Source organism: Equus asinus, chromosome 2 (genome assembly GCF_041296235.1).
Source record: "Equus asinus isolate D_3611 breed Donkey chromosome 2, EquAss-T2T_v2, whole genome shotgun sequence".
NCBI classification, from domain to species: domain Eukaryota; kingdom Metazoa; phylum Chordata; class Mammalia; order Perissodactyla; family Equidae; genus Equus; species Equus asinus.
Genome location: NC_091791.1, coordinates 136,983,748 through 137,005,378, shown reverse-complemented (window position 1 = coordinate 137,005,378; position 21,631 = coordinate 136,983,748). Strand labels below are relative to the sequence as shown.

At 34.0% G+C, this 21,631-nt stretch overlaps 1 protein-coding gene across 5 annotated transcripts in view; it reads right to left on the bottom strand.

The window, feature by feature from the left end:
- The window catches only part of VPS13C (vacuolar protein sorting 13 homolog C), a 171,405-nt gene that overhangs the window by 148,747 nt on the left and 1,027 nt on the right, over positions 1-21,631 (bottom strand). For all 5 annotated transcript variants that reach the window (XM_070500542.1, XM_070500550.1, XM_070500557.1 and 2 more), the window contains exons 2-5: positions 10,442-10,485; positions 7,905-7,947; positions 4,554-4,649; positions 2,774-2,875 (exon numbers count right to left, since the gene is read on the bottom strand). In XM_070500542.1, coding sequence (XP_070356643.1) covers positions 2,774-2,875; positions 4,554-4,649; positions 7,905-7,947; positions 10,442-10,485 — 285 coding nt within the window. The remainder of the gene's footprint in view (positions 1-2,773; positions 2,876-4,553; positions 4,650-7,904; positions 7,948-10,441; positions 10,486-21,631) is intronic.

Sequence of the window (21,631 nt, the reverse complement as noted above, 5' to 3'; positions counted from 1 at the left end):
GGTGGGAATGCAAACTGGTGCAGCCAGAATGGAAAACAGTATTGAGATTCCTCAAAAATCTAAAAATAGAACTGCCATATGACCCAGCTATCCCACTACTGGGTACCTACCCAAACAATTTGAAATCAACAATACAAAGTAGCCTATGCACCCCTATGTTCGTTGCAGCACTATACATAATAGCTAAGACATGGAAATAATCCAAGTGCCTATCAATTGATGATTGGATAAAGAAGATGTGGTATATATATATACGATGGAATACTACTCAGCCAGAAAAAAAGACTATTCATCCCATTTGCAATAACATGGAAGAACCTGGAGGGAATTATGCTAAGCGAAATAAGCCAGTCTGAGAAAGACAAACACCAGAGGATTTCACTCATATATGTAATATAAACAAATACATGGACAAAGAAAACAGTGCAGTGGTTACAGGGCAACGGGGGTAGGGGGTGGACACAGAGGGTGAAGGGGAGCACTTATGTAGTGACGGTCAAGAAATAACGTACAACTGTAATCTCACATTGATGTAAACTATTATGAACTTAAAAAAAAGAAAAAATAAATAAGTGAAAAAATAATGTCTGAAAAACAAAGTATAGTAATTAGTGACAACTATTAATTAATACGGTGAAATGCAAAGTATCTAAAGGTCTGGATTGTCTTCTATCATTCACATAAAAAATAATATATGAAGATGGGATTCATAGTCACGGAAACTAGAAAAAAATTTATATGCAGTTAAGATAATTAAATATATTTCTTGACAATTAAGGAAAAACAATCTCTATCAACACATTTCCCAATTCCTGAATTTATTCTCTTTTATACTCAGAACTTTTTTCTGACAAATCTAACAATGTTAAAAGTGAGTTTCACTTTCTGAATTTTAGTTCTATCCCAACAAAACCTAAATTTTATCAACCAAGAAACCACAATATAATTATTATTATATAAACCTAACAGTCCTATTTACACAAACTTAATACTACAGAAGTTCATCTCCTATAGATACATCAAATCATCCTTAATAGCCTCTCTGCCAGACCCAAAGACAGAATTTTCATAAGCACCGAAAACTCAGAAGACAAAATTTCCTAGGTACGCAATACAAAATGTATAGCAGGTTATTGTTTTGCCAATTAAGTTGTCAATGACTAAAACAGGAGTGGCTTCTTCTCACAGTTCACTAGAAACACTAAAATATTTTTTAAGCAATCCCAGTTATTTCTATCCAAAAGAAAAAAAAGGAGGAGTTGGGGTTTGTTCCTTAAAAGGGAAAATATAACAATTATATATTATAGATTATAAATGTATATTTACATGTTATATCAACATATCTAAGTATATGTCAATATACTTACTGATGAATATATATAATTCTATGTGGGTGTTAAGAAAATATATTTAATCTGAACTGTTTCAAGAAAGAAATGAAATTCTAGTGTTCTCTAAGTCTTTCTTTTCATTTTTATAGTACTAGTTCCATAATACTAATTAACCAAAAGTGAATAAAAACAAATCATCACACTGGATTGTCATAAAAACAAAACGATTATCACCTTGCTTTATTTGGCACATAAAATAGAAAAAAAGAAAACTTTTCATAAAAATATAGATTCTTAATCTTCAGCAGAAAGACAAAATGTGCTTAAGTATAAAAAACAAAGGGAAAAAATGTTTAGGCTTTTTTTATTTCTTCCATTAAGATATCTTTTGTATTTTAAGTATTTTAGTAATTTTTTGTAAAAGAATCAGTAATTCTGTAAAAGAGAAAACACTTGGGGCAAAAAAAATTAAAATCATTGATAAACAATTTTAATGGGCAAACTATTTTTAAGGGAGACTTCTTATTGATTCAATTAAATGTCAGTAGCTTAGGCCAGGAAAAGAAATATTATATCTAAATATAAGTTCCATCATTTCTCACTCACTATTTGCCACATCTTTTTAGATAGACCAAAGAGAAATGCCTTAGCATTTCTGGTATCATCTTCTTTCATAACAGAAATATATAAATATGCCACCATATGGCACGATATGATGCAAAATATGACACGAAAATGATATAAAATGCCAGTAACCCTATAACCCAGTCAGCAATCAGGATGTGATTTGACTTGAAAGAGAAAAACAAACTGCAGGTTTGGAAAAGTCTTCCAGCTCATCACTCTATAGATTACTCTTTTTTTATCTTATCCTATTCTTGCTCCATAAACCAAGTCAAAATAGTCACCAGATCTATTTTTAGATAAAAACAAAATATTAAAACAAGGCAAGATTTTAAAATGTTGAAATCTGAAGAATCATGTTTTCAAAAATCTCCTATACAACATCAAGAAATACATCTGGGAATAGAATTACAGCACCATTTCGTCTAAACATTATCTCACTATATTAATATACTGAACTTTATTATCTTCCAAGAACACAAGTAAAAATGCAGGCAAAGAAACTGTTAACCAGTGGCAAAAACAAACAGGTCTGCAAGAACACAGAGAATTCGGGAAGTCTCCATAAAGTATTTCTGTATAAGAAAAGTGGGAAAATTAAACTGGCAGTGAGATAAAACAATCACAGAAAAAGGCAATGATTCCTAAATGCTAGTCATTAAAATATTTATAATCAATATTTTGAGACATGACTTTAATAGATTCTTTCTTTGCAACTACAGCTATGACAGCTTATGAAAGTATCCTCTTTACAGTGTATTAAACATATCTAAAATATAGGTATATCTAAGTTTATCTAAAACATAAGCTTACTATACCTTTCTCTGCTGCTTTTTGAAGGGCTTCTTCAATTCGGGATAGCTCTTTCTGTTTAATATCTTGCAAGGATTTTTCTTCTTTTTCAGCATCATATTTAATACCTAAAAATACATAGTTAATTCACACATAAAGAAAGGCAATTAATAAATAAACATTAGGAAAACTTCAGCCTCATTACGATTGTGTATGTGTGTGTAATATGTCTTTTTTTGTAAGGCAAAGAAGGGTTGCATTCTTTAGATTAGTTTTACAAAAAGCTTAAACATAAATGATTCCTATTTATTTACAAAGCTTATATCAAAAAGTAAAGGAGGGAAGGAAATGAATTAAAGGAAGAGAGGAAGATAGGAAAAAGGGTAAGAGGGAAAAAGAGTGAGTGGATAGGTAAAAGGAAGGAACAGAGGGAAGGCAGAAAGTACATTAGAAATTTTTTAGTTATTATATCTGAGTGCAAAAATTGTGAGAAATTACAGAAAACATGTAATAGCTAATACCAGATGGTATTAATGTAGATTGATAAAAAGACTTTCAGAAAGTAATTCAAGAATATGTATCAACAATTATCAGATATATATATCCTTTTTATTAGTAATTTCATTTCCGATAATGTATCCTAAGGAAATAACACAAAAGAATAAAAATGATATCTATAAGAAGGTGTTATAACGTTCACTGTAACAGTAAAAAACAGTAGGCAGTCCACAACGAAATATCATACAGCCTTTCGAAATTGTCACTATCACCATGAAAACTGTGAAACATATTAAAAACATATATATTAAGTGAAAAAGCCAAATCCATGTTGTAAATATAGTATGATAAATACTACATCAAATCAAGGATGTATATAGTAAAGACTGGAAAGCAAAATATAAAAATAAAAATGGTGGGGCCCGGCCCCACAGCCAAGTGGTTAAGTTCGCATGCTCCACTTCAGCGGCCCAGGGTTTCGCCGGTTCCGATCCTGCGTGCAGAGGTGGCACTGCTCATCAGGCCATGCTGAGGCAGCGTCTCACATAGCACAGACAGAGGCACTCACAACTAGAATACACAACTGTGTACTGGGGGGCTTTGAGGAGAAGAAGGAGAAGAGAAAAAAAAAAAAAAGATTGGCAACAGCTGTCAGCCTAGGCAGCAAGCTTGAAAAAAATATAAAAATTGTGTTTGTTTTGTGGTTGAGAAAAAAAGTAATTTCTCCTAAGATATCCAAACTTTTCTTAACACTATATTGTTCTTATAACTGAGAAAACATTAATAACAAAAGATAATACTGAAAGATCACTGCCTTAAAACATTAATTAAAAATTAAAATACTATAATTTATAAAGAAAAAAGTCCCTATTTACACACATTTTTGAGAGAACATTCATTCAAAATTAGAAGCAACAAAATGTGAAAAAATTTTCCAATCCTGAAATCTGTAGATTAAAACATCAGTACATTTTTTAAAACTTATTTCATTTCATTCTCCAAAAGTAAATGTCTAATGCATCTCAACTTAATAGAAAGCCTTAGTTGCAAAATAATTATTCACAGAGAACAGAATAAACTTAATGGTTGAAATCATTCTTTCCAACAATAAAATAAAACTATTTTATATACAAATGTGGTAATACATATGTGTGTATATGTAAAATGTACACTTTAAGTGCATATATGTATATGATTAGTTTATTTAAATTATCTTCTATTTTACTAAACATATTAAAAGACTTAACCCAGGCAACAATTTAATTTCATTGCAATGTTACTGAATGGTTATAACCTAAAGTGACATACTTGCTCCAGGGACAACAAGCAGGTATAATCCCTCTAGGGTCGCAACAACTGCTTCTCCATAAAGGTTCTTCCAAGGAATCTTCAAAGTTAGTTTATCTAAAGAAACATAATATCAACCTTAAATTCTTATTTGGCTGCTCAAGAAGATATACGTTTCTCACTTTCCATTAAGAAAAAAAGTATAACAAAATCTTTCACACATATAGTATGTATATCACTCAGAATAAACAAAAAACTCCAACACTGAAGTTTGCAAAGATCTTTTCCATGTTATATTACTATCTGAAGTGATTATTTACATTGTGCTTTATATTTTTCCAACTTTTTGATAACTATTATTTCACTTAATATTCTCAAACTGTGAGAAGAATGAAGCAGCTATTATTTCAATTTTCAAAAAAAGGAAACAGTCTCAGAGAAGTTAAATTAATTGCTGAGTCCACCCAAGTCACCAGTGAGGATGCTGGAACCAGAACTGGTGCTCTTCCTCATCCAACAGTTGATGGTCTTAATACTGTACACGCTCTTCTGCGCATACCTACGACTACATCTCTACAACACAATTAGAAAATAATATCTGTACAAGATCCCAGGCACTGAAGCAGCAACACAGAGAAGAGTACCTAAGGAACAGACCTTTGACAGTAGACCAAATTGCTACAGTTGGAAGAGGCCAGTCCTAAAGGAAAGGTATACTGCTTTATAATTATGAGTTACAGGCAGTTCAGACCAGTTATATTCCAAATATCTACTTATAAACTACTTGAAAGGTAGAACACATCTTCTCTCTTGGAAACAATGGTATTAATCTCAGGTTTTTCAGAGACTGAGAAACTTTTTCACTCATAATATAGATGAACTATGGCCCTGAGCATCACTAAGCCAAGTTTGGAGTTTGATGGGAAAAGGCTACATAGAGCAGGAGAGAAGCCACAAAGGGCACACTCTTGGCTAAATTTTGAAATAGCTAAAACCTCTTTTCTATCTTTCCATATTTATTTCTTTACTCTTTTCCTAATCTCTAGTATGCCCTCTCTCCAGGTTCCTAGGCAGCCAATGTCCCAATCGGCCCTCAACAATACTAGAGAACTTCTATCCCAACCTTGTGTATCTCCAAAGTTTTTCATGTTCCAAAATAAAATACCTTCTCTCACCACAATTCAAAAAATAATAACCCTATAAAAACTATAATTCTCTCAGTGCTGCTGATCAAGACTCTCAAGAGAAAAGAATCAGGTTCAACTAAGTCATACTATTATGTGAATGACTAAGCTACTTACACCACCAGAATCACTGGCACTTTTAAATAAAGATGCTCAAAGTTCAAAGAATTGTTAAACAGGATAACACACTGAAGAGGAAATAAAATAATGCAATATAAAAAAGGATATTTTGATTCACCTGGATGGCTATGTAGGCAAGCCAGTTTTACCTGGAAATCTATTCCCAGGGTTAAAAATCTCAAATTATTTAAATTTTTTTTCTTCAGCTTGTAACCCTCCTGAGTTTCTTAAATGGCTCCCATGCCAGGGGAGTCTAGAGACAATGCCATATACTTCTGGGTCATTTCTAAGTCTGACAATTTTATACTGACCAACACCTATATTTATAATAGATACTGTTATATTTGTAATTACCTCATAAACTCCTAAAAAATTTATTTGATTGCCTTCTTGGTGAGCATGATACTGAAAAAGTGGGAAATGCACCTTTAACTAGCATACCAAAAAGCGACTGTCTGTTCCCTAAACCTTTTCTTCTCTCCATTTACCTTACTTCAGTATCCTGAATTCCACTGGAATTCGGTTATAGTCTGTCTCCCTTTTATAGATAAGAAATTTTTTAAGTAAAAGGATAACCCAGGAGCACCCACAAATATGTCTAGCTCTTAGAACACCGAAACATTCTAGAGCTTACTTAGCCACAGTGACTCTACAGGCTAGGTGTAATATTTCAACCTAACAGAAATTTAATAACTAATACAAATACTCCATAAACCAAAAACAAGGGATAAATACAAAGAAAATATGCTTCGCATCCTTATATGTTGAGTCTCTCATAATTCAATGAACAACTACGAAGGAAGCCATTCAATTCTTATATACTTTAAAAGCAAAAAGAACAAATTCTGAACCACTAGAAAACCTCTTCCAAAATATAAATCTAGTTATAATAATATAATGAATAATGTAAAAGTTCTTTAGTCAAATATAACTCATCCAACACCCTGGAAATGTGATTGCAATAGTATGTCCTAATTTTAGATCTCTATAACTTCCTTGAGAAGAAAGATATCATATTCATCCTTGCCTCTCCCATAGTATCATATGTAGCATGTGTGCATAAATATCTCCAATGTAAAAGAACGAATGAATGCCTACAACTTCTCTCTAGGACTCCAATTAAGCACGTAGGGCCAAAACAATAATTCTAGAACGCTGCTAAACATCACCACCTCACACAGCACAAGGCTCTGTATAAAAGACAAACAAAAAAGACAGTGCACGCCCCAGGGATGCTTTCATCTAAGGGAGTGCCTCCTGTTTCAAGGGACAAAGCTTGAAAATGTTACTTTATATTAAAAGGAACATATAAAGCGGACTCAAGCAGAAATATTCAAGTAATTGTTAAGAGATGATAGAATAGTGACGAAGTAGCAGGGTGATGCAGATGGAAGGAAGGACGGTGGCCTAAGCGAAAATTCTAAAGAAAGAGTAAGTCATCAAGGGTTGTAATTTATATTTTTTAAAAAGTAAAAATCAAGTAGTATGGACTAGCTGAGAGGACTTCATAGATTAAACTTTCTACTGAAAAATTTCTTAACAAAGATGTATGCTTAGTTATGGATGATCTTAGCGTGAGAGTTCAGCTCACAGAAAGATTTCCCACTTACCAAACATACTCTCCACACCACACTGCTGCATAATATATCAAGTGAAATGGATGAACATAACAGGAGGGAAATAAGCTACACTTAAATTTTATTGACTAGAGTTTGCAAATTATACTACTTTCACATATAAAGAAAAAGCATACAAAATTTCAACATCAATTTTGAAAATTAAGATATATTCTGTGTGGTGGAACTAAAGCCTGAAAAGTATCCTTGCAGTTCAAATGTTCTTCAATTTTAGAGAGTAATTTTGTACCCTTTTGTCAAAAACTTTGAAGTATTTATGTATTATACATAATATACACCAAGTTCAGAACTTCAAAAGCTGTAATCCACATAAGCCAAAACACCTCACATTTTTTGTTCAAGCTAAAAAAGATGTCTTAGATTAAACAACACAGGAAAAATAAAAAACTAAAAGAACTGAGAATAACTCAAATGAAGAGTGAAGTACTTACCAATTTGGCCAGCCTTGACTTTAAAAGGAACATCCAATTCACTCTTCAGCAGGAAAAAAAAAATTTAAAGGACATCTTAAGTTATTAAGCACTGCAAAAATCATCTTTGTATCATCATTTAAATATACAATCACGGCTAAGGAAAAACAGAAAAGGAATTTTCTTATTTGAGTAAGTCATACAGAGTATGTTTTATGGCTGAAAAAAAGTTTTTATTAAGTTAAACCTTTACTTTGAAGAAAGAATTTACAAAAGAAGCAAAATTATAAATAGGAACAATACAAAAGGAGTTTGTAGTTGAAAGTAATTGAGTAAACTGGTTATTTGTTTCAATAAACCAAACCAAGCCAGATGGAAATCCCATGAACTTTTATACTAACAGATGGACATTGCTTATCTGAAATATTAGAATAGGAAAAGAAAGAGTCCTTTCACACAAATATGTTGAAAACAATAACTGAACAATTCTCTCTCAAATATTTAATAAATGAATAAACAAAACAATCTTAAAAGAAAAGGCATTATTTACCAAACCAGCATTTACTTTAGGTAAGTTACTGACAAGTACCAATCAATAATAATAAACTTTCACTTATCTAGATTCCAAACCACTAGAAAATGCAAATAACTTTTTACTCACAGAGGACTAAATAATAACTGATATTCACAATGAGATTTGAGTCTTTAGAATTATTAAAAATTAAACCAATCAGATTCAGATTGTTAAGTGTACCTCAGCATATAGTAATACTATCAAAATCTGGCAACGGAAGTACAGCACTTTAGGTAATAATTAACTAAAGTAATCGGTTTAGTCAATCATCTGATTACTCAACTATTCTAGGTGAACAGGAAACAAACAAAATACTAACAGCTTTTGATAAAAAGTCTTTTTTTTAGGCCCCAAAAAACCGTCCTCACTGGTGATAAGAGAACAACTCTACCCTCCTGGGGCAGCAGGGGCAGGAGGGACTGCGGGAGAGAAATTCAGCGGTCTTCATATCATACAGGATACAAACCGTAAACTATGCACTTCTAAAAGTGTGGTCTCAAGCTCGTTTTGATCCTCCTGAAATAGTTTTTCACACAAAATAAATGTAAAGAACCCATATCAAAGTAAACCTCACCAATCCACTTTAATTGGAGAAAGGAGGCTAGTTTGAATTAATGGAGAATACAGACTATAAATATAAACTACAAAATTACAATTACAAAATTGAATTAATGGCGAATACAAACCACAAAATAACTTTAATTATAACCAAAACTCAAATTAGGCTAACAAAGAATTCAAAGAATTTGTCTTCTAAGTATGTTAGATACACATCTTGTCACCACAATTCTATTTATACTTATTTCTTTCTAAAATATTTTCATACATAGAGGAAAAATAATTTTTATTCCAATATCTAGCAACAGAATCTTAAGTTCTACATTTTCAGATAAAATTTAAAAAGTTGTAGTATCCTATATAAAAGGAGGGAAAGAAAATTTGAATATTTTGAGTGTCCACTACTTACTGGGCTCTACTTTTCATCTCATTCAAGCCACAAAGGCACAGAGATACTATATTGTTTTGTATTATTAACTCAACTTTAAAGATACTAAACTGATGCTCAAAGAAATCAAGAAACTTGCCAAAATTCACACAGGTGGGAAAAGGCAGAGCTCGCACTCAAACCAGTTCTGCCAGACCGTAAGGTCTATGCTCTTTCCACTATGCTAAGCTGTTTTCACTATAACAAAATAAACTGTTACTCTCGTGACAAAGTTCTACCCCTAGGATCTTCAATATCCAAAATTCGCTTCTCTGAGACCAGTCGTGGGAGAGTTTGTGTATGTATAAGTCTCCTCTAATTACACTGTTCATAATGTAGAAATCCAACCAGAGGTAAAAGCCAGGATTACAAAACACACTGTAGGTTAATTAGAAATCTGACCTATTAATTAAAGAATAAATTCATACTTAAGTGCCTTCATAAACTCAAATTAAGTCCAAACAGCTAAAGCCTAACGAGGGGTGGGGGGTAGAGGATAGGGAGAGTATTGCTTTGTTTGATTTTAGCTCAATAGTAAATGATACAAATCACTTTCTAGAGCTAGACTCCAAAAAAATCTATTTTACCTCTTAATATTACCATAATATTATAAGGCTGGAGTGTCAATGTATTTCCAAAAATACAATTATTCATTATATAAATTGTTAAAATCAAGGGCTTATTTAGCTGAAAAATATGTACGAATAATTCTGAAGAAAACTACTTCAGTAAGACAATTGTCTGCTATAAAGCTACACAGTCAAATTAGGTCAAGGAAAAACATTCCATTTTCCAAGAGATATTATTTTGATCACCAGGAAAAAAAAAATTCTAAATCTTTAATCTCAGATTTTCTTACAGCAAATAGTTAAACCACTAATCCTTCTGTGAATGACTCAGTTACTTTATCTGGTACCTGGTACCAGATACCCTGTAACCAAAGGTTTCTAAGAGCTTACCAAATTAACTGAGTAATCAACATAGTTAAAAAAAACTTACCAGAGCATTTTCTTTTATCTGTAGATTATCTAAAGCCACATCACCTTTAAAAAAGAAAAAGAGGAAAAATATAAAGTTAATATACCAATTAGTATAACCTGTCATAATGCAGTGCCAATCACTATGTCACTATGCTAAGTGCTAAGAAGACAACGGTGAGCAAAGCATACTTCAAGAACTAATGAAGCTACAGGCACAAGAGTTGCTATATATGAACAAGAATTATTAACTGTAGCACACTTTAGGTTAGCCCATTGCAAAAGAAATTACAAAATATTTAAACTGACTAATGTTTAAACAGACAATGAAAAAGGATTTAGAGACTTTCAGACTGAAGAACTTCACAACCAAAGAAAGCATCCATCATTTTGAATGATTAAGCCAAAATCTCAAGAGAAGGATATAAAGAGATGACTGCTAGAAGAGATCAATTTTCCTGTAACCCAGGATTCTTTCCTTAATTATGGTGTCAATGAATATTTTCTATGGGGATATGGTGTTAGTCTTTTAAAACGCCAAACATCCTACTATCCCAATGATTATTGCTAATGATTCTAATATTTTTTAATTAGTCCAACATTTCTTAAATTTATTCAGATGTTAAGTTATAAGAACTAAAGCCATGATGACACTATAACATGACTCAAATTTTAAACACTCTACCTATATTTGTTGATATATAATACTTAAATATTCTTGCTTACATAAAAATTTTAGCGATAGAAAAAAGTTTTCATTTCACTTAAATTCTGTAAAGATTAATAAAACTATAGTTTCAACATTAAATGCAAGCATAAATTATCCAGTTATACATTTTCTTAATTACTTATGATTTTTTTTTTTAAATACTACTCTTCCTATGCTCTCCATAAATATTTTTCAATCAAGTAACTTTTTCCTCATAGTATTCTGGAGTGAATTAAAAAGGTTAAAAAGTATATTTAATTATGATGCTATTATTAAAGATTTGCTTTTCCCCAGATTTCAGATTTATTCAAACATTTATTAAGCACCTACTATGAGTCAGTGCCATCAATTCCCAAATCACAACACACAGCCGCCACAATATGACAATCAACAGATGAGTGGTGTGGTTCCCTCACCAGGAAACGAACCCAAGCAGTGGCACTGAGAGCCACTCAATCACTAGACCACCATGGCAGGCTTACTTAAGCGCTGAAAAGAGAGAGATGACTAAGACAACCTCCCTGCTATTGGAGAGCTCACAGCCTGACAGAGGAAACTAAATTTCCAAAATTTTGGAAATACTCTATTGGCATTCCAACAGTAGAATGCATAAGATGCAAATGAGGAACCACCTAACTCTGCCTAGGAAGATCAAGAACTTCACAGGAAAGTTAGGCTACAAGGCCAAAGAAACATTCTTATCTACACTGAGTAGATAAGAAAAGAGGGCAAACAGACATCCATGAGTAAGACACATTTTAGAAAGCACATGTGGTTTGGTGTAACTGGAGGGTGTGAGAAAAGGATAGGAAATAAAGTCAGAAAGGTTGGCAGGGGCCAGACTAACAAAGGGTTTTTAGGATAGAAAGTTCAGACTGGTCACAACAGAGAGAAATATATACAATAGGGATGACAAAATCAGAGCTATATTTCAGAACAATTACAATACTTTCCTAAGAAATAATCATGGATCTGTGCAAACAATTCGGCTACAAGGATATTGCAAAATTAGTTATAATAGCAGAAAGGATGCCTGGATGGGAGGGAGGACCTAAAGAACTAAATATCCAGGAAGAAGGCATAAATCATAATACATCTACAATTTAGAGCAAAAAAAATGTGCACAATCATGGGAAAATGTTTACAAAATATTGTTTTAAAAAATGTTAAAGAATACCCAGGTTGATCAAATTTAAAAATTATATATGCACACATTCACAGAAAACAAACAACTGTGTTGTTTGTCTAGACATCATAATGACCACAGCAGTTATTTCCATATAATAAAATTCATTTTCTGTGTATACGTATTTTTTAAATTTTCTAAAATAAATTACTGAAAACTGCAATAAAGGAGAGAAGGAGGTAAGAACCTCACAAATGGAAAGAAAATGCTCCAGCATTGTAATAGGAGGAAAGGGAAAGAACACAGGCAATCAGGCAGCTTCTACAATACACTGAAGAGCAATTTAAACCTGAAATAGGCAGTAACTTCGGGGTTGAAGAGGTGGAGTCAGAGCAAAAAGTTATTTTGGAGGTAGAATTGACAAGATGCCATCGCTGACCAAACGTAGGGATAATAAAGTACTCATGAAAAACTACGTGTATTCAGGAATTGGAAAAAAAATCCTTAAATACTGTATGTACAAAAAGTACATAAAATGGAAAAACATTCCTGGATTCAATTCTCTCAGATGATGACTTACCAAAAATTACAATGTTCAACTACTCAAGCCAAAAGAAGTGATCTGCACAAATGCTAGTGCATATGAGAAGCAATCCTAACTAGTTTAACAAGATCTAAGGCCCAACCTGCAAACTTGCTCATGAATTTTGACTGTTCTACCCAGTCACTCTCAACTAGTGGGTCAAGTGTCATCAGCAGTGCTCAGAAGTAATCTGCATTAGATATGAAGTATAAATGTCCCCATAAAAAGTGGGCTGTTTCTGTGTAGTGGCCCTCCGGTTCTTTAACAAATAGATGGTGTTTAAGACGTGAAATACTGAAAACTACCAATATGGCTAACAGAGTTAAACAAGCATATTTAGAAAGACAGACAAAAAGAGGTAATAGTGATTATTGCTAGGAAGTATTACAGATTTTTTTAGTTAATGTTTTTCAGCATTTTCTAGTTTTTATAATAATCAGATATTACTTTTATGTTAAAATTATTATACAAACTGTCATAAGAAACAGAGAAACAAAAGTAAATTCTAATGTCAATATGACCTCAATGTTTTATATAAGTTCCTCCTATATCTAACGTCTCCCTTACCAACAGACACATGAAAAAAGATCTATTTCTGCTACTTAGAGTCTATCAAACAAATGCATACTTCCTCTCTGAAAAATGTGAATGCTATCTAACAAACTGTAAATGTAACAACGAAATAAGTATGATACACTCTATAAATTATTTGCACTGAAGGAGGAGCCGCTAGTCCCAATACAAAGAAAAGGGGAGGAATAGCAGCATATTGCAGATTAACACCTGGGTAAAAGTGCATTCATTCATTCAACCAGTAAATGAGTGCCTTATCGAGGCAACCCACTGTGCTAACAAGTCCTCTTCAACTAAACTGCATGCTTTTCTGCAGATATATATACAGGAGTTTCATTGTCTATCCTACGAATATCAGAAAGTCTGTGTAAAAAAAAACAATTTATAAAACTAAGATTGGGGCCGGCCCAGTGGCGCAGCGGTTAAGTTCACACGTCCTGCTTCTCGGCAGCCCAGGGTTTGCCGGTTCAGATCCCGGGTGCAGACATGGCACCGCTTGGCAAAAGCCATGCTCTGGTAGGGGTCCCACATATAAAGCAGAGGAAGATGGGCATGGATGTTAGCTCAAGGCCAGTCTTCCTCAGCAAAAAGTGGAGGATAGGCAGTAGTTAGCTCGGGGCTAATCTTCCTCAAAAAAAAAACCCAAAAAACTAAGATTAAGGCAGATCCCCTCCTAAATATCAACCATTTTACACTTAACTGAATACTGAGGGAAAAGTTAAGATTTAGTTTTCCATTTTTACTTCAGGATAACATAATAAATCCATACACAAGTAAATAACTTTACTGCTATAGCCAGATCACATGGGCTAAGAACACAGAGAGGCCATAGGAAGTTCCCAAAAACCTGGAGGAAGGGTAAATATTTGTCCAATCTTTAAAAAAAAAAAAAAGGAAAGAATAACTAATAATTGGAGATGGATAAACTCAACTCTGGAGCAAGGAAGGCACTAAAGCCAATCCCACAATCAGGTGTCTCTGATCCCATGAAATTCCAAAGGAAGTTCTACGAAGTGATTTCCTTCTACGACAGACTGACAGGCCTAAAGGATGAGAGTAAGCAATAAATGTCATCTGGGCTCCAGAAGAGAAGGTGTCTGATTTTGACACTATATAATTCTCAGTAATAAACTAGAAATATTTTGGATGAGCATACATGCTAGAGAGTCACACATAAAGTTTCCAAGCTAATTTTATGAAGCCCTTAAAAGGGTAAATCCTGGATCAGAATTTACCTAATAATCTTTACTAATGAGCCAGAAGATGGAAATGAAAGTAAATCCATTAAATTAGCAAGTGACACCAAGGTAAGCAGAGTCGGAGTCATCTCAAAAAAAAAAAAAAAATAACAATAGAAAAAGAAATGGTTGCTAAATTATAGAAAACCACCAAGTTAGTATATTTATGAATAAAAATCAAATGGTAGTGGCATAACATGGAACAAGCCTGCCTGTCCAAGAATGCCTTTTAAAATACATAATAGCCTACAAAACAAACGTAAGAAATATAGTGTCGACGTCAGATATCTCCGGTCAAAAATAATCTGAACTTTCATAGAAGTTTGACTCTACCTTTCTTATGGCACTTAACTATACAAATCCCCAACCTGATTATAAACTCCTTACTGCTTCTCCTCATAGTAGGTGCTCAATAAATATTGACTTAATTGATCTAGAATACATATTATGCTGGGGTAGAAACAACTACAATAATACGATAAACCTTTATATTTTAGAAAACACTCTCACATCTATTACATTACTTGATCCTCACAGCCTCCTGGTGAAGGAGGCAGGACATAGATATTATGCACAAGAAACTGACACATAGAGAGGATAAACAACTGACCTAAGAACACTGTCAACCTAGTGAGTGGTAGAGCCAGGGCTTAAATCTTCTGATGCCCAATGCTGGGTTCAGAACATCACACTATCTCCCAAAGAGAAGAGAAGAAAGGGTAGAGGATTTTAATTCAGAAGATAATTCTATCTCCACTGAAAAAAAAAATGCCATACAAGAATTAGACTCAGCATTAAGAGGCCTGCATAGTTGGTGGATCCACTTTTGGTCTTTGCATTTTAAGAGTGTGAAGAAATCCAAAATCAAATAGGGAAACCAAAATCAGTATAACTAACAAGGACAGAACGAGAAAGATAAGGCAGAATCAAGGTTTGTGTTAAGAGGATAAACAGAAGAAAGGAAAGTGCCACAACGGAAAACACAGAAGCAGGAGATGGCATTCCAAACTGGTCATTATAATACTTTTTAAAAATCTACATTTTTCCAAAAACAAAAGACAGAAATTCACAAGTTTTGATTTTGAATTATTCAGGACCATAAAGATCTTTCAACCTAATCCCCTCTCACTTTATACATGAAGATACTGAAACCTAAAGAGATTAGGTGATTTATCCAAGGTTATACAATTAATTTGCAAGAGTGCTAAGAATAGAACCTACGTCTCCTGACTCCCTGGTCAATGTTCTTAATATAAAACAAAGAGATTAATCCAAAACTGTCATTAAAAACAAAAAACCAACCAACCAACAAAAATGCCATGCCCTAATCCATGAAACTAGCTTTGCATACTGTAAAACAGTGGAAAAAGGAATATGTAATGCTATGTATTTACTTTTTATTTAAGATTTCCTTTATGTATGTATAACACAAACACTCATTATTTATTTGAAAACATATCAAAATATTCAAACACATTCATTTTCCAAAGAAGTGAGCTAAAGTAAATGGCTGAACAGTTTTTTAAAGGAAAAATCAAATTACTTTAATAACTAACGTTTCAGTAAAGAATATTGAAGAAAATGTTGTAGTGATTCATTTCACTTGAAACTAGCTATTTAATCCAAATTAACCAAGCTAGACTCCTTTTAAAAGGAGTTCACAGTGACTTTGTCTTGGGAGGGGAAAATGGAAGAGGGAAAGGAAAGAAGTGATTTACTCTTTCCATTTCCCTATTGAAATAAGAAGTCCTGGCAAAGAAAGATGGAAAGCTGCCACGTTACCACTGAACTTTCTCTCTTTCAAGTACACATCAGGGATCTCATAAAAGTGAGTAAAGTGGCAGAGCTTCCTAATAGAAAGGTTACCAAAGTATCAACTTACAATAATATTTCTAGAAAAGGGATAAATTTTTAATTTATGATGCTACTTAAATATGTTCAAAGGTGTTTTCAATTTAAATTTGTAAGCATTGCTTTAATTGTAATAACAGAGCCTAAATATATTACAACATTTAAGTTTTTGTGTGTGTGTGTGTGAGGAAGATTGGCCCTGAGTTAACGTCTGTGCCAATCTTCCTCTATTTTATGTGGGATACCACCACAGTGTGGCTTGATGAGCAGTGCTAGGTCCACACCTGGGATCCAAACCTGTGAACCCCGGGGCACCGAAGCACAGCGAACTTAACCACCACACCACTGGGCCAGGCCCTAACACTCAACTTTTTGTTGTTTATTATACATGCGATAGGACAAGTTAACAAGAAATGTGGCCTTCACTACACCAAGAGTTGACTGGGAAGAGAGGACTAAAAAAATTCTTTTACAGGTTTAGAAATACCTAGATACTGCGACGTTTTACGTGTCAAGGTAAAAAGAAGCAGAGTCCTGCTTTTTCCTACATTCTCAAGCTACCTATGGCTACCTGTTAAGATAATGTAATATATCAGATTTGGATTTGCAAATATCACCATGAGGGTGAAACTTCATTTATCTTGTCCTATTTCATGACTATGACTCTTTGCTCACCAATATCAAGAGAAGAACAAAAAGGGAAGGAAACTAATACATTATTTGACTACCATTTCTCACCATGAAAGCAGAGCAAGTGGCAGGACCAGTTATCTCATGAAGGAGCTCACAGCTCTGGCCTTGTTCGAATCACAGAAATTTAAAGCCAGAATAGACGACCTTGTCTAACCCTCTCATTTATAGATAAGAAACTAGTGGTCACTGGTCAGTGACTTGCCAAAAGCCACACCAACCAGGCAGTATCAGAGATGGAATTAGAATCCAGGTTTCCTCCTTCCTCACGCTTCTCTGCTCCAACAATACCCAGCAGCTGATGGAAAAGTGTTGGGTGGGGTGAAGGACAGTACAGGCATCAGCATGGGCTGAGCGTGGTTTGCAGAGCTACAAACTCTGAGAGCACTCTACCTGGTTCCTACTCCTGGTCACAATAGCCACCCCTTGTATCCAACACATCACAGCCTCTATGTATATTCTACCTGTCAAACGGGAGTGAGAGCAGCAGAATTCTGAACGAAGGATTTTCCTGTTGACTTGCCACAGTAAATTACCCTGAAAAATCAAACTGACAAAGGTTCTACGTTGCAACAATACTTCTTAAACCAAATTGCACAAGATCTGGCACTTCAACATACCTCTTCAAATATGTTATTCTTAAAACAATTATATCCTGGACACACATCAAATAGCTAAGGGCTGTACAATTTATCTGCCGGTACTAGTCTGTGGGGAAAACAAAAACCTGGATAAACCTTCCTAACTGCATAGGCAGCAACATGCCCACCAGCACTTTTCTGAACCTTTGAAAACCTGACTTGCAAACTAGCTGGCAGGTAATATAAGTTTGTAAGTGCAAATTCAAACGCAAATAGGTTTTTAAGAAATTTGTTTGGAAAATAAGAAATGTTTAGATATGTGGTGTTAGCTCTACACAAAATTCTTACACTACAGAATATGAAAACCCTAAAGGCTGAAGTTAAGAAGAAATACACTTAGGAAAATTTTTAAAAAGCAAGCTGTTTTCATCAATCAGCTAGGTTTGGGCATCATCACTATTACTGTCAGTATTAACAATTTAAGAATTATAATTACAAAGGAGTTTCACAAAATTTATCTCACAAACACAGAATGTTCCCCATTTTACAGATAAGGATGAGGCTTACATAATTAAAACGTTTCGCCCATGGGTCTCACAGCTAGTAAATAATTAGGGCCTCATTTTTCTACAACAGTAAGAATTTTTAAAAGATCATCCTGCTTAAAATCACTTTTACAAATAGATAGGAATTGCTTGGCATGAAAAAATCTTTAAAGGAATAAAAACAGAAAGAAAATGACAGGTGTTTTGTTTTGTTTTGCTTCTCCAATTTAAAGGTAATATACACAATATAATTCCTGATTCTAGACATTCAAATAATTTTCCTGGGCCAGCCCCAGTGGCCCAGTGGTTAAGTTCTGCATGCTCCACTTCGGGGCCCAGGTCAGTTCCTGCGTGCAGACCTATGCCATTCGTCTATCAGTGTCCATGCTGTGGCAGCCGCTCACATGGAGAAGGAGGAAGATTGGCAGCAGATGTTAGCTAAGGGCGAATCTTCCTCAGCAAAGAAGAAGAAGAAGAAGAAGAAGAAGAAGAAGAAGAAGAAGAATTTTCCCCATCCTTCTCACTCTACAACTTTTTGTTTATTGTGGATTTCATTGTGAATGCCCATATATGTACGAACGTATGCACAACATCATCTTTTTCAAATTATGTTAAGAAAACATTGTGATTCTTAAAACTACTTCCTGATATCATCCAAACGAAGATTACGCATTTTTACTGACATGATACCTTTCGGTCACTTCTTAAGACATCTGTTTCTCAAGTTATAGATTTCATGAGGCATATATCTACTCTAAGTCCTTTTCTACCTCTTACTACATACAATTTGTTCAGCACCCAGAGAATCTCCAATAAATGCAGACGACAATCTCAATACTCTCCTCAGACTAGGGTTTCTCAATAGACATTTTGGGCTGGATAATGCTTTGTTGTGGGGAGCTGTCCTGTGCATTGTAGGATGTAGCAGTATTCCTGGGATCTACCCACTGGATCCCAGTAGCACACCTCTGCCCCTCAGGGTGACAATCAAAAATGTCTCATTGCCAAACATCCTCCTGGGGGCAAAGTCATCCCTGGTTGAAAATCACTGCCTTAGCCTACTCAAATACTCCAGTTAAGAGGAATCGCCTTAGTTTATCATCTGTTTCCAAAGAATAGTAAGACCAGCTGTGTGAAATTTTTTACAGGTTAAATTCTTCCCTTCCTCAAGATGTGAAATTTTTTTTTAATTGCTTTTTGGTGAGGAAGAGTGGCCCTTAGCTAACAGCTGTTGCCAATCTTCCTCTTTTTTTTTTCCTTTCTCCCCAAAGCCCCAGTAATAGTTGTATATCGAGTTCATCTATGTGAGATGCCGCCATGGCATGGCTTGATGAGCAGTGTATAAGTCTGTGCCCAGGATCTGAACCAGCGAACCCCAGGCCACTGAAGTAGATTGTGCAAACTTAACCAGTACACCACCAGGCCAGCCCCAAGGTGTGACAATTTAACAAGGAAAAAACTGGAAAAGTCAAACTCTATACACATAAACCTTATTTGCTAAAGCAAATAGTTTTCAAATAAGCTTATATAAAATTTTCAATTCTTTATAAAATTTGTCAACATCATGGATGTCATAAATATCAGCTATTTTATTAAATTAATATTAAAATAACACTTGCTTACCATAAAGAGTTTAAGATAAATTTCTTCAGCATATTTTCAAAGAATAGAAATAGTCCACTCACATATTTTGCCTTTCTATTTTAATGGGGAACTGGTGTTATAAAGAAAATATATTGAGCAATGACTGTAAAAGCTCATGACTTGTAGCTTCCCTTATAACCACCACAAAAATAAAAGGCAGCAAAACTTTACAGAAGCAGAGCTATGGGCTGATAAAGCTGAGGGCATCCCCGATGGGACTTCCACTGGATACAGTTGCTAAAAGAAATGAGTTCATTTGTACAGACCTATTATAAAATTGATTTTGGCCACTGGCAGAATGCTTTTTTCTAAAAGAAAAAAAAAGTGAGATAAAAGAAAAGAAATTCTCTTTTCCTATATTTTGCTCAAAAAAAAGAGAGAAATAGATGACATAAAACCATAGCATTTTAATTTCAGTTGTGAAAAAGTTAAACATCCTCAGGCAGTGTACATCACAATTTCAAAGTAAAACCACATACAATTAGAATCACAAAGTATTGACACTGAAGGACCCTTAGATGTTACCCATTCCAAACCCTAATTTTAAAGAAAAAGAAACAGGAAAATTTGGTAGGGAAGGAATCGTCAACTGTATCCGTAAACTTTCTTTCTTTTTTTTTTTAAAAAAGTCTGAGTTAAAGAGGGCACAATGTTATAACTTGGGTAAGTCATTTTGAGTAGTGATTACATAGGAATATTATATTATTTGGTATGATTTTTTCTATTAAAGTTTAAATTAAGATGAAGAAACTAAGGCCTGTTAAGGTAAATGCTAGTCCATCACAACAAGCTAGAACAGCAGGTTTCCTAAATGCTAGCCCAGTACCTTTTCAGATTTTAAATAATGTTTACAAACTAGAAGGAATAATTTGTATTATTAGACAGCATTCTGAAGAAGCACTCGATCCCTCTAGAAGGCACTGGACATCTAATTCCTTAAATGCCTCCTTCTTTACTTCTCTTTCTCTCACATTATACTTACTGTCAGGGGAAGACATGTAAAACAAAGAGTATATTGTTCAGCAAACAAAAATGAACCAATCAAATGATCAGTAACCTATTAAAAGCAGGCTCCTCCACAATTTAGGGCAGCACTCATGGTTGTATAACAACATCACCCAATATAAAAATATGATTCACATATGTAACTATGAATTTTAGGAACCAGGTTTAAAAAAAAAAGCTAAAAGGGGAATGAATTTTAATAATACGTCGTATATATTTAATCTATGTATTTATATACGATATATTTAACAATGCATATTATTACATATATTACATATTTAATAATGTATTTAACCCAATATAATCAAATTATTCCAACACGTAATCAACATAAAAAAACAGATATTATACACTCTCTCCTATTGAGTATTTTCAAAACTGGGTGGGTATTTTATACTTACAGCACGTCTCAATTCACACTAATCACAATTCAACTGCTCAACAGCCACAGTGCTGAGCGTCGACCCTATCAGACAGCGCACATCTCTAACTATTTGTTGACTGAATTAAAACGAGTTCCACGCATTTGAGTAGTTCTTTGGATTTCCCTCCAAAGCTGACAAAATTCCCAAAAGCCTTTTGTAGAGTGAGAAAGCATCCCCAATGTCCCCCAAGGTTAACATGTAATTAGTGCAAATAACTCGGCTTTTTGAAAAGTGTGCAAGCC